The sequence below is a fragment of the Strigops habroptila genome, chromosome Z, assembly GCF_004027225.2.
Source record: "Strigops habroptila isolate Jane chromosome Z, bStrHab1.2.pri, whole genome shotgun sequence".
NCBI classification, from domain to species: Eukaryota; Metazoa; Chordata; class Aves; order Psittaciformes; family Psittacidae; genus Strigops; species Strigops habroptila.
Genome location: NC_044302.2, coordinates 99532190 through 99545372, shown reverse-complemented (window position 1 = coordinate 99545372; position 13183 = coordinate 99532190). Strand labels below are relative to the sequence as shown.

The 13183-nt window shown below is 39.9% G+C and overlaps 1 protein-coding gene across 4 annotated transcripts in view; it reads left to right on the top strand.

Annotated features, from left to right (window-relative positions):
- The window catches only part of DYM (dymeclin), a 223273-nt gene that overhangs the window by 167231 nt on the left and 42859 nt on the right, over window positions 1-13183 (top strand). For all 4 annotated transcript variants that reach the window (XM_030471037.1, XM_030471039.1, XM_030471038.1 and 1 more), the window contains one exon: window positions 12099-12281. In XM_030471037.1, the coding sequence (XP_030326897.1) occupies window positions 12099-12281 (183 nt within the window). The remainder of the gene's footprint in view (window positions 1-12098; window positions 12282-13183) is intronic.

Sequence of the window (13183 nt, the reverse complement as noted above, 5' to 3'; positions counted from 1 at the left end):
TTAACACAAATACACTGGGATAAAGGGAAGCCTGTGCTTTTGAATCTGATGTCTGGTTTTTGAGGGTTTAACCCTGCAGTTTTAATTTTAGAGCAACAACAGGAGAGGGTTTGGATTAACACATGCATAAATTTGCTTTTTTGTCCCTTTGATTTATGCTAACATAAATTTTTCTAATTTTTTGAGGGGGCACTAAATAATAAATAATAAATAAATAGAAATAAAACACCCACAAACAAAAAAATAAAGAGGGAAAAAAAGAAAGCTGATAGTCATACTCTGCATCTGTTTTCTGCCAGTGAAATAGCAAACATAAAGCCATTTCAGGGAATTATCTTTTTAAAGATTCATAAAGAGAAAAGACTCTTAATATATTGCCATTATTTAATCCTCCGATATTCTTATCCCCACTGCTGTTGAGAGATTGCCTATGCTGCTCTGAAACAAAGTTGAGACGAATAAGATAAGTTTTTTTATTGTCCTTCAGATATGTTACTGGAATGTGGTGGAGGTTTTCCAGAACTGCTCTCGCACATATTTAGGCTTGACCCCAAGCAGAGAGAGCTGTGGCCTGCTATTGAAGTATATGACATCTTCTTCAAGGACGCTGTGTTCTGCTGCATTTTTCTTGATATCAAGCTGGTACAGCATGTACAGAGGCTGTTCCCGCTCCAACATTTGTGTGCGTGCTAACCCAAACCCTTGACCTGAACGAAACTGTTTACCAATAACAAAACCCAACCATCCTTTTCTAGAGAAAAGAAGATGAATTGTAACAGTACAGGTTAGACTTCATTTTTTCACTGCAACAGGATTCAAAATCTCTTCCCTCCAGGTAAACTGAAAAGACAACGGATGTTGCGGTTCCTGAAGGCACGTGTTTAAACTACTCGCCAGCAACTTATCTGTTGCGCTTGCAACAAGATGAGATTCTTACACAGTGCAGGGGGAAAAAAGAGATCTGAATGAAAAATGACAAGTTTTCCCATTCTCACAGTAATCTTTTAGATTTTGATAAATTGAAACAATAGCAAGAGTCATGTCACATTTTCCTGAAATATTAAATTATTTTACCTTGTGGTGGGCTCTGTTAATTAGAATTCATTAAAAGAAAACTGTTAATTAGAATTCATTAGGTAAACAATCATAGTTGCTTATAGGAATTTGATGAGGAACAGTTGACTGACTCCAGGATGGATGTACGACGTACCCAAGTGCTCCTCTGTCTTTCAAACACAGTGGTCTCTGATCTTGTCTATGTCTTGTCACTACAGTACTTTATGAACCAGGCTACACAAAAATTTTGTCCCAGAATAGATGAGACTTCATAAATATTTCAGGCAATTTTATTTAATTGGATAATGCAGATATTTCATATTTCTATCAAGAGGGTTTTGCTTCTAACAGTTGAGAAAGTGTTACCTGTTGCTTACAGTTCATATTGGAGCAGGTACCTCTGTACACAGGCTTCTAGCATTTCTTGTGTGGTTTGGGTTTTCCAAATCTCAGTTAAAGGTTCATTCTTCGGTGTTGAGGCTGCGGCTGCTGTGTGCTTCCAGACGATTCGGCAGGAAGTGTAGCAGTGGTCATCAGCTTTTGTGTTTATTAGAACTGATGCAGTGTCCAGAGGAATGCGCTTGAAAAATAAGACAGAATGTAGTATCAAAACGCATTTAATTTTCAAGTTGCTCCATTTATTTGGTTTGCCTGCTATCAGCTCTCAAAAGGCTGGTTTTCATCTGCTTCCTATTTGTGTTTTATTTCACTAGAGAGCAGTTCTTGAAATTTGGTTTTTGAGTTTTTTCAGGCCCATCTTAATAGAATAAATGGTACTGCTACTGACAGTGACTAGTTTTGAAGAAGTGGTAAGAGAAAAACAAATAAACCCACTTTATTATATTTTAAAAGGGCTTACCTATCCTTTAGACTGCAAACCTCCTCAGATCAATAATGCAGTTTTTCCTTTGAATATAATAGGTTTCTCCTGTCTTTGTTTATCTATCCCCTTTAATTTTCAAAATATTTAACACCATTGAAAGAAATATTAAGGTACGTATGCCAAGTGGTCTCATTTCTGTATGACTTTTCTAACCAGGCTGCTCTATTTTAACATATCAGAAGAAATAAAAGCACTCTCCATTATTTATCTTCAGCGCAGGGTTAAAATGGTGGCTGTAAATGAGCGTATTTCTGCTCACAACAGTTTGGGAATCTTGTACCTTAATTCCTTATCAAGTGTCTGTTGTCTTGACACTGGACCTGGCATTTTTTATCATGCACTGCTAGTATCTAAGGAGCTACAGCATGCAAAGAATACTCCACCATCATCAAAAGTTTTCTGTGTGCACACTGTCATCTTCTGTATGAACAGCAACGGGTTAAATCAACCTATTTTTGTTGTTATTATTTTTAAACATAGCTAATATTGTCAGGAGGCAGTCTACGAGGTTTTTTTTCTGGCTTGTGGTGACTACTAATGTCCTACTCAACTCAGTTTACCTTTGCAGTGATTTTCTTGTTTGAGCAAAGCAGGGCTCTTATATTGTCTAGGCATGGGAGGAATGCCTGGTGCCTCAGCAGTAACACCGCTTCACTTGCCTCCTTGACATTCCCCAAATTGTGATGATGGAAATGGCTGCTCTGCAGACTCCTCCTGGCTTTCTTATGCCTCCCACAGAAATTTCAATAGCAATTTTCATCATAGGGGCAAGAATACAGTCTTTCGGCTGCTGAGCATGTAGGGAGTAGCACTAACTTTTCCCACTGACATCCTGTGCATCATCAGGACCAGATCTTCTGCTCGGGTAGCATGGAAATTATGGAAACTTAATGCAGTCTGTGTTCATTATTGAGGACTTGGATTCTACAGTCTTACTTGGATTCTACAGATGTTTCTTTTCTTAAATAGGGTCAAAATTACTCAGTGGTACTTTCAGTGGAAGATGGCTGTTATAGTTCCGAGGCAATGTCTGTTTTGAAATGTCACAGCAGAGATGCTGAACCACAGGATTTAATCAATGAGGAACCAGCAGAGAGCTTCCGAATTGAGATTCTGTGCACTTGACAGCTTTAGTGAGGAATTGCTATTTATTCAGTTAGTTTTGATACCTTCTCAATTAAAATGGCTTAGACACTGAAGACAGGTCTGCAAAATCTGTAACACTGAGTGATTTTCTTGAATGACAGCAGCTGGTTTATTAGAAATATGCTCTTAGATATACATATATTTTGCAATGAGTGTCATGGTTGTTACTGCCAAACATAATATTAAGGGTGGAGAAAATAGTTGATTATATGGAGATGATGCTGTAGCTATAAGGAAGTGGTGGATAAATTACATTCCTATAACTGTGGTGTACTTTATGGAGGAAAGTTTGGGAGGTGTGAAGGGAAAATGTTAAGAAAACTGTTTGGTTTAAATTGCTAATCGGTCTTTTTTCCTGTCTGTTGGCAAAATGTAATATTTTTCTGTCTTATTTTTCTTCATGATAGAAATAAGGGCTACTATACTTCAGTTAAACATCACACAGGATAAAAAGGATAAGAACCAATTCCAAAGAAACATTAAAGACATGATAAAGATTCTTAAATCTGGACTAAAATACATACTAAAACACAAACATCAGTGTGTATGCTAGCTGCTGTGCCCTCCTGCAAAACTGTGAAGTTTGTTTCTTTTTGGAGGACCTCTTGCTTCAAAAAGGTTCATCAGAAGTCGTTTTAAAGGAATATGCTTTTAGGTCAAGAGATTTCATTAAGTAGCATTTACATATTAAATGCTTAAATGTGAAAGTTTCTGTGAGCGTTATATAAGACCTGCCAGGCAATTAAAAAAAAATAATTAGGAAGTGTGGAAATTTCAGTTCACGTAGCAGTAATTACTGCATAACACCTCCGAACAGTGTTCTGGTGACATTTTACAGCTAAGCTGTGTGTGTAGTGCTAGAATCAGAAACTTTTTCACTTGAGCAACATCTTTAAAGTCCTTCAACTCTACTCAAGGTAGATGGGTTCTGCTAATTAAAGTCTGTATCGTGATGATCCATTTACCTTTGTATGGTGGAGATGGGGTTGCCTTCTCCCTTCCTGTTCTACCCGTCAAACTAAACAAAATCTTCCTGTACCTCTAGGCAATACTGCTTAGTTTCAAGGAGAAATGGAGAATTCTCCATTTGCTTTCAACAGCATGATTTATTTCAGGCATGATTTGACAAAAGCACAAATACACAGTATAACTTTAATTTTCTTAGTATGCACATTGTCATTTTCCTAGCAGCAGTTGCTTCCCAGGCTTTGTGGGACCTTAGAAAATGATTGGGTTTAGTTCTGCTAAATACTATTTGCATTTTGTTGTCATGGTTGCATGTGGTTTGGAAATACTTGTCTTGCATGGACAGCACTGAAGCCCCTAGCTGGTGACTATCAAGTATTTTGGGCACTTTGGTGGGTTCCTTCTTGGTGGACTTCGACCAGCCTGTGAAGCTTGACCTTGAGTAGATGCCTTCCATAGTCATTTACTTTTTCTAAGCTAATTGAGTTGAAAATTATTTTAGTTAATTTGAATGTTAGAATGCCAAGTTGGAGGTGACCTCAAGGATTATCTGGTCCAACCTTTCTACACAAGCATGACGTAGACTAGATTTGATTTGTCATTTTTGTCATCTTAGGAAATCACTGGAGAAGTAGATTTGTCACCCTTTTGCTTTTCAGGGTGGAATTCAGCACTTGAATTAGATGGGAAGTTCCCAAGAATGCACTTTGGAAAAGCCGGGATGCTGGGATGAAATGCCAAAGAGGAGATCTATCTAAAGTCCTGTTCTCTGGAACTGAACACCTTCTGCAGTCGTGGCACTGAATCACAGTCACAAAAATGCCAAAGCCTTCATCTCTTCTGCACTTAGGTGCCTCTCCAGTGCTTTTGGATCTGGATGACAGCTCATGCTTTCCTTTTAAAGCAGAGGAGCAGAACTATAGAAGAGATGAGTAGTCGTAGCATTCCCCCAGAAAGTGAAACATTAATGTGGAAGCCTGACTGTCAGGTTAAAGCCATTCCCCCTTGTGCTGTCTCTACAGGCCCTTGTCCAAAGCCCCTCTCCAGGTTTCTTGTCGTCCCCTTTTGGTATTAGAAGACTGTTCCCCGAGCCTTCTCTTCTCCCGGCTCATGAGACATTGCTGAAAACCTGCTTTTCAGCTTGTTTGGTTGTTCGCGATGGCAAGTGTCAGGACATTAGGTTTATTCAGTAAAGTGTCAGGCAGCAAACTTCGCTCCGGTGTAACAGCTCTACTTTCATTTCTAAGCAGTGATCAGAGATGCTGGGGTTAGTTTTTGAGGCTATATCCACCATAAGCCCTGCAAATTTTCCACTTAATACTCACTTACCCACAATTCAGCATCATGGCCAAAAGTTATCTGGGTTTGACACAGAACAGCCAAAGAGTATGTGCCAGTAAAACAGATGAAGATAAGATTTCTGTTACCAAGGTCCTGGCTTTGAAGTTCATTTGCGTATTGAGTACAAGAGCAGCTTTCTTGGACGCTTCCTTCTTGCCCCTCTGCTCTTCCATTCCTTTGGCAGAGCGTGTTTATTTTGTTGAAGGTTTTATTTTCTGCTGAAAATGCAGGAAATTCAGACAGCGCTCTTGGAAGCTCCCCAAAGCTAATACAAACAAGATACATATGCTTCTCTTAAAGTAACTAAAAATAAAGTAAATTATTTGAAACTATTTAACTGCAGAAATTCCCCTGTAAAGAGGAAAGGGAAGTTTACATCATTATAATTGTGGATGCTGTTAAATTATGTTATCAAGGTGAAATTCCCTAGAGTGTCAGCTTGTCTATTCTACACAAAAGAGTACATCACCCTGGAGTTTATAACGGTGTTCAGGCAGGCGTGAAAGAGCTGAAATGTCCAAAACCACCATCACTTGATGTATTCCTTAGCACGTATAAAGCTAGCTGAAAAAAGTAATGGAAAATGGACCAAAGCGGTCCATTCATCTAGACCTTTTGTGGATGCAGTTGATGGATCTGGAACAGTTTACCAAATCTTTCCTCCTTGTTTCAACGTGGTAAAAAGAAGAATGGCAGAAGGTGTCTGTTTTGCGTTAATTTGGTATTTAGTATTTTTGGTATGTGTTAAGTATGTGGTCTTTGTATCCTTTTATTTTCCATTGCTGACAAAATTGTCTTTAAAGTCAGATCTGCATCATGAAGGAAGTAGTTGTTTACAATTACAAGATTCTATGTTTGCATCTCGAGCCAGAGCTCCTTTAAGTAGCTTCTTTACAGCTTTTGCATACTGTATGCACTCCTTACTGTGCCACAGAAGGGTCTGCAATGGCAGTAATTGTGAACTAAAGCCACCAAGCTTCACCATAAAGAAACTTGCACTTTGAAAAATTCAAATGTTGAGGCATCCTATTCGTGGCAGAAACATACCACTCACTAGAAGCCATTCATTGCCATAAGCAGGAACTTCAGAACTGTGTTTGGACGTGTTTTTTTGCGTCAGCCTGCATTTCCATTGTGTATTTCTTTTCCTATTACAGGTGACACTGCCGCTTTCTTTTATCAGGTTTCTTTGGATTAAGACTTCACTAGTATTCCTTTCCTAGTGGTTTGAGGATTTTTTTTCCACCCTGTTTACATTGTGTGGTTGTAGCGTATTGCATTACCCATCCCTGCTCGGGTTTTGGGGTTTCAGGCAGATAAGCTTCTTCCTGCTCATTGTGCTAATTGTATAACTGCCTTTTTGAGAGCAATCGTTACGCCATTTCAACAGGCAGAAACCTCGAGCAGTTACTTAGCTTAAGGTATGTGTGGGATGGAAAATTGCTGCAATGTGAATGCCCAGTGAGAAGTGGGGCTTTTTAAGTAGGTAGTAGTGTCCTGGATGTATACGTGTATTGTTGTTTACTGCTCTGTTAGATCTCTGATTTTTTTAAAACTTGCGAAGTAGACCTGTTTAGCCTTAAAATTATTTGTTGCTTTGGATTGCAGATTAATATACATCCAGATAAAAAGGAAAAAAAAAATAAAATTCTTGCGTTTAAGTAAGTGAATAAATAAATATATAATCATATTATAATACATTGTGTGGAGATGATGTGAGACTTAAGTTTGTACACTTGTGCTTTTTAGAGTCATAGAATAGAATCCCAGGCTGGTTTGTGTTGGAAGGGACCTTAAAGCTCATCCAGTTCCAATCCCCTGTCGCATGGGCAGGGACACCTTCCACCAGACCAGGCTGCATCCATGCTATGGAATACCGTGGGTACCACCCAGAACTGGGCAGTGCTCAGCTTATAGTCTGCCCAGGTCTGAGGCTCAACAGATGAGCTGGGCTCAAGTGAGAGGCTTCTGGAGGCCTTGGAGCCAAAGCATGAGAGGGGCACTTGAGTCAGTTCTGCAGTGAGGACACACCTCATGTGGCAGCCAGAGGCTGTCCAAGTGGACATTGGGCTGCTCAGGTCACAGGCTGCAATCACAGAGGCTTCAGTGAGACTACCAGCATCCTTTAAAGAGTTCCTTTCTCTAAAACTGAACACAAAGCTTATTTCATCGTGAAAGACATCCTCGTGTCCAGCCTTGCTATAGATGTCTCCTCTTCATAACAACATATGTGACTGAAATTCTTAATTTTCAAATAATTATTATTTTCCATACAAAATAGTATAGGAGGAGAGAAAACAGACTAGTTTCGCCTCTGTTTTTTATTAGGTAGTACAAGCCCCAAGGGATGGTTAAGCAAAGTTAACCTTCTTGACACACAGACATGCTTCCCTTTTTCTCCTACGAATAGTCAACATTTAGAGGCTGGAGATTTGCATGCATTCTAAATAGAACTTTTTTATCCAGTTCTTGATTATTATAAAAATCAAAATTAATTTAATGGCAAATTAAAAGGGTGAGCACTCAGAATGTTCTGATGTAGGAACCAGGAGATGGGTACCATAAATAAAGCAGGTTTTTGGTGACACTGGATTCTTGTGTCTTGGTGTTTAGGCTGCTTGACTTCTCTGGTATTTTATAAGCCATATACTTTCAATTGTTTTTACACATCAGTGTCTTTGCAGCAGTATATAAGTATCAAATTTTCTGGAAGACTTTTTCCAGAAGGATACCATGCTAATTGTTAATTATATTGCAGTAAAGAAAGCAACAGCATTCCAGGATGATCAGAGACAAGAACATCCAGCTCTGCCCATGGTTTTCTTTGGCTTTGCACATTCGTGTGTTCCTTATTAGTGTTTATCAAACTCAAATTATTTTTCTCCAGATAATGTTCTCATTCCTGTGCTCGTTGTTTTTTCCTCTGCATCCTGTCAGCTTGTTTTCATTCTCTTTTCTCTGGCATCATCACTTGTTTGTTCCTTTTCCTTTCAACAAAAGAGACCCAGACTACCCACAACGGTACCTGGATCTCTTGTAGCTGTCGCTGCCTGCTTTGTTCCTTGCGCAACTAGAACATGACCAAGCACCTGGCTTTTTGCCTTAAAAATGAAAATCTTTGCCAAAAAAGGTAGCACATTTAATTCCTCTCCTGAGAAGGAACTGTGGGGTGGTTACCTAGGATTACCCATAGTAAACTTAGTGCTGTGCCTACATCTTCATCCCCTTTGTAGGCATTATTTCAGTCTCAGAAAGTTGGTACCAAGCTTTAGCTTCCACATTTCTTTTAATGATGGGTATAATTATTTCTATGGGCATAAACAAAAGAAAAGAAAGGGGAGGACTGGTGCTCATCAGTGCTGACAGAGGCATTATCTGAGCCCTGTTTTGTAAAGGAACACAATTTTAAATGTGAATGCCATGTTGAATTTGCCAATTGTAAGCAACAGGAAAACGCCATTACTTTTAACTCCTCTCCCATTTAAATATACTGTGTAGTAGATTGAAACTTCTCTACCTGTCCGTCCCCCCCCCCCCCCCCAAATCAATATCTGTCTTTTTTTGTCATAGAACAACTAATTCAGTCCAAAAAATAGCCTTACAAGATTGCCATGGATGATGTGGTAGTCCTTGTCTTGGCCATGCCTGTTGAGCATTTGAGCTGTGTTCAGCTGGTCCGAAAGCTAATATGCAGGAGGATAAACTTCTCTTCAACAACTCATATGGTTTTGTAACCTTATTTATATCTGTTGTTACGCCATGTCTAGGTGCAGGGGGGCCATAGCTTTATGTAAGCAACAAAAGCCACAGCATTTTATCAACTCTTACAGCATTTCTCCATTGTCTCATCCAAACATTGTCCTTGGCTTTCTGCTTGTTTTTTCCTGTTTTGAAAACTTTTTAAGCCTTTACAAATGCTTTAATCACTAATTATAGGAGCATACAGCTCCCCAGGTAGCATATATGCAATACTGTGATTCAGTGCCACTTCTCTGTCTTTTATGGAGCACAGTCTTCTTACAAATTATTTCTTTATATAGTCACTTGTCGGCAAAAATCTTCACTGTAGCTCCTGGCTTTTTTTCATTTGGGTCCCAGATTCTTTACCTGGAATGCAGTAGCTGAAAAACAGATGGTTGGTTCTGCCCATCAGCTTCTAAAAGCTTTAAATATATTTATTGAGCAATAACCTCTGGTAGGTTTTAATTGTTTGAAGCTGACCTATAGCAGAGTCTGCCTTTTCTTGAAATGACATGTTTAGAGATGGTTAGCAACGCTTTCTGATTAAACTAGCTGTAATGCCCAGGTTTTAAGTTGAGCATATCTTATTAAAAAGCATTTAGTTTATGAAAATCAATTGTGTGGCTCGTTACCTTTCTGGTAACTGGATAGATCTCGCTTGGTCCTGAATCGTAATGTTTCTGCAAAAGTGATGTTTTCTATATTTTAGGATAGTGTCTCAGTCACCAGGTCATCCTATTGCACTGGGGAGGGAATCACACCAATGCTCAGAGCTTTTTAAAAGCCACCATAATATACCATATTCTGACATAAATTCGAGTTGACAGGCAAGTACCACTCCCCAGATGAATTAGCCAGGTCTGGATTTTACTTCAGATCCCAGCTGAAGCAATTATTTCACTTTTTGTCTAATATTTTGCATTAAATACATTTCACATCATCTAACTGGGATGCTATTTTATAGCTCTCTAAGTAGGAAGCTACAGACAGAGGAGCCACCTGTGTTTTGAATGTAAAGATTTTTCTGTCATAGAAGAATGCGATCACACTGACAGGCTAAGTAGTTGCAGTGATCAGCTGTGTAAGGGTTTCTGCCAACATGGTTAGCTACACTACAGTGGTAATTCAGGTGACAGAGGCAAAGTCAATAAAAAAGTGGAAGAGATCCTCACATTCAGAAAAACATCAGTAACCTTCACAGTCAGGCATCATTGCTGAAGAGGGAAATTTAATTGGAGTGTATGCACCACATACTGTTCTTCAAACAGGAATTATAAAATCATAGAATCCCAGACTGGTTTGTGTTGGGGGACCTTAAAGCTCACCCAGTTCCAACCCCCTGCCACGGGCAGGGACACCTTCCACTAGAGCAGGTTGCTCCAAGCCCCTGTGTCCAACCTGGCCTTGAACACTGCCAGGGATGGGGCAGCCACAGCTTCTCTGGGAAGAGTCTGTGCCAGTGTCTCAAGTTTCAATATTTCAAATTTAAAAAGGCTTTCATCACTTTAATCTCCTTTGTACACACAGAAGTCAAACAGTGTGGGTAGCCAAATCAGAGTGCTGAAGCATTTCAGCAGCAATATGAGCATGGGCACTGCCTTCTCCATCATCCTCAGCGCCATGGAAGAGATGGAGGAGTAGGTTAGGGGAATGATGCTGCCCTTGCAGGAAGAAACTTATCTTTGTTTTCCATTGAAAGTAGCCAGACCAAAGTGGTACCAAAGAATTTTGCTCTTTAATTGAATCTAACCAGCGTAATGACATGTTCCCGTGTTCTCTTCTGCCTTGCTAAGAGCATATATCTGACAAGTGATGATTCCTACAATGCTACCTTATAGAAGAAAATAACTATGTACAGATTGAATGACAGTCCAACAAAATGCTGTTGCAAGAACAGCCTCGTTGTGAAGTATTTAAGTGCCTTATGATAACTCAGAAAATGAGTGCTTTGTAGGCAGTCGGCAAAAGGAAATGCCAGTGGTTTCAGTGTTCGTACTAACAGAAAAACTCAAGCCGGTTTGGTATGCTTCGTGTTCTTGCCAGACCTGTAAAGTCTCACAATCCAACGTTTGATGTGGTGGAGAGACCTAACAAAACAAACAAAGTAGTTTTGCCTTTTCTACCTTATCCCAAGGGAGGACAGACAGCTCTCCGGTATGAACAACCGTATCGGGCACATCCTGATGTGCAGCCCAAGGAGAGAAATCCAGGCAGCTAGCAGGGGTTCTCATGCCAGGTTGTTCAGTGTAGAAAGTTTGAATTTCACAGTCGTCAGGGATGGTTTGCCACAGGCATTGACGTGATGAAAAGCTCTACAAGTTTATCTTGAGCGCTAAGGCTTAGTGCACTGCAGAAGATTTATCATTCATTACAAGTATTCCTCTATGCTAAAAATACATACACACACAAAAAAAGGCCAGGACAAAGTCTGGAGAACAGTGGCAGATGTTGAGGGGTCAATGGGTTTTGATCCAGTCAGTTTTCCTTCTCCTGTCTTTGCTTTTCTCTTTCACCAGCCACTTTTTATTTTTATGATATTTTTTCCTCTCTTCTTCTCCCTATCCTTGCTCCCCAAGCAGGGGCTCGTCAGAAAATGTACTGAATTAAATGTATCCTGAAATGCTTTTACTTAGCATAGGAAGGGTTGAAAAGACTTAAGTTCACTTAACCCCTAGTGAATTTGGCGGATTACAATATGTTAATGCTTTTTGGCATGAGAAGATGACTCCCGTTGAAAGAATCAAGCTATGAGGCTGAATGCTAGAGTGCAGTGCATTTCAGTTAAGATTTTGGTTATTACAGGAGAAAACAGATCTCTTTCCAGATAGATATGCCAGATTTGCTCACCGTGGAGACGTTAACCAGCTAATAGCTCCATTAGTAATAATTACCTGTGCACTATCTTACTACCTAATATGTTTTACACTGGAAAAGGGCACACTAACATTTTATTCCTTTCTTAAAGGCGCAAGACCTGAATGTGATTGAAGAAGTGATCCGAATGATGCTGGAGATCATCAACTCCTGCCTGACAAATTCCCTTCATCACAACCCAAACTTGGTGTATGCACTGCTTTACAAGCGGGATCTCTTTGAACAGTTCCGAACTCACCCTTCCTTCCAGGACATAATGCAAAATATAGACCTGGTGAGTGATACATTATTTAGAGCATGCTTACACATGGTTATCTGATCTCTTTATCCTTTTGAGAGGTGGAAAATACTCATTGTCTTATCAGTTTAGTTTAAAAAGTATTAAAATGTTGAGTTTCTCTTCCCTATTTTCTGGGCCTCCATTGTGACTTCTGGACAACATCTTTAACTTGGCAGAGGCAGAATTCCTCTAGCAAGGAATTCCCAAGCTGCAATGCTGGAGAAATTCAAGGCCAGGCTGGATGTGGTTCTGGGCAACCTGATCTAGTTGAAGATGTTTCTGCTTATTGTAGAAGGGTTGTATTGGATGACCTTTGAAGGTCCCTTCCAATCCAAACTATTCTATGATTCTATGAATCTTTCACTCCCTTAAGGAAGGACGGCATCAGCTTCTCTTAACTGCCTTTTGTTAGAAACCTGTCTTTTGGGGAAGAAAAATCCAATTTTCATCATCAACCAATCTTTCGTTTTGTTTACTGCCATTACCAGCCAATAAATTATTGTATAGGGAATGACTTTTTTTTAATAGATAGGAACAGGAACTCAGCTGCCGTATTCCCTGGGATGTAGAACCATAGAATCCCAGAGTGGTTTGGGTTGGAAGGGACCTTAAAGCTCATCCAGTTCCAACCCCCTGCCACGGGCAGGGACACCTTCCATTAGAGCAGGTTGCTCCAAGCCCCTGTGTCCAACCTGGCCTTGAACACTGCCAGGGATGGGGCAGCCACAGCTTCTCTGGGAAAAGTCTGTGCCAGCGCCTCAGCACCCTCACATTAAAGAATTTCTTCCTAATATCTAACTTAAATCTCCCCTCTTTCAGTTTGAACCCATCACCCCTTGTCCTATTGCTACAGTCCCTGATGAAGAGTCCCTCTCCGGCATCCTTGTAGGCCCCTT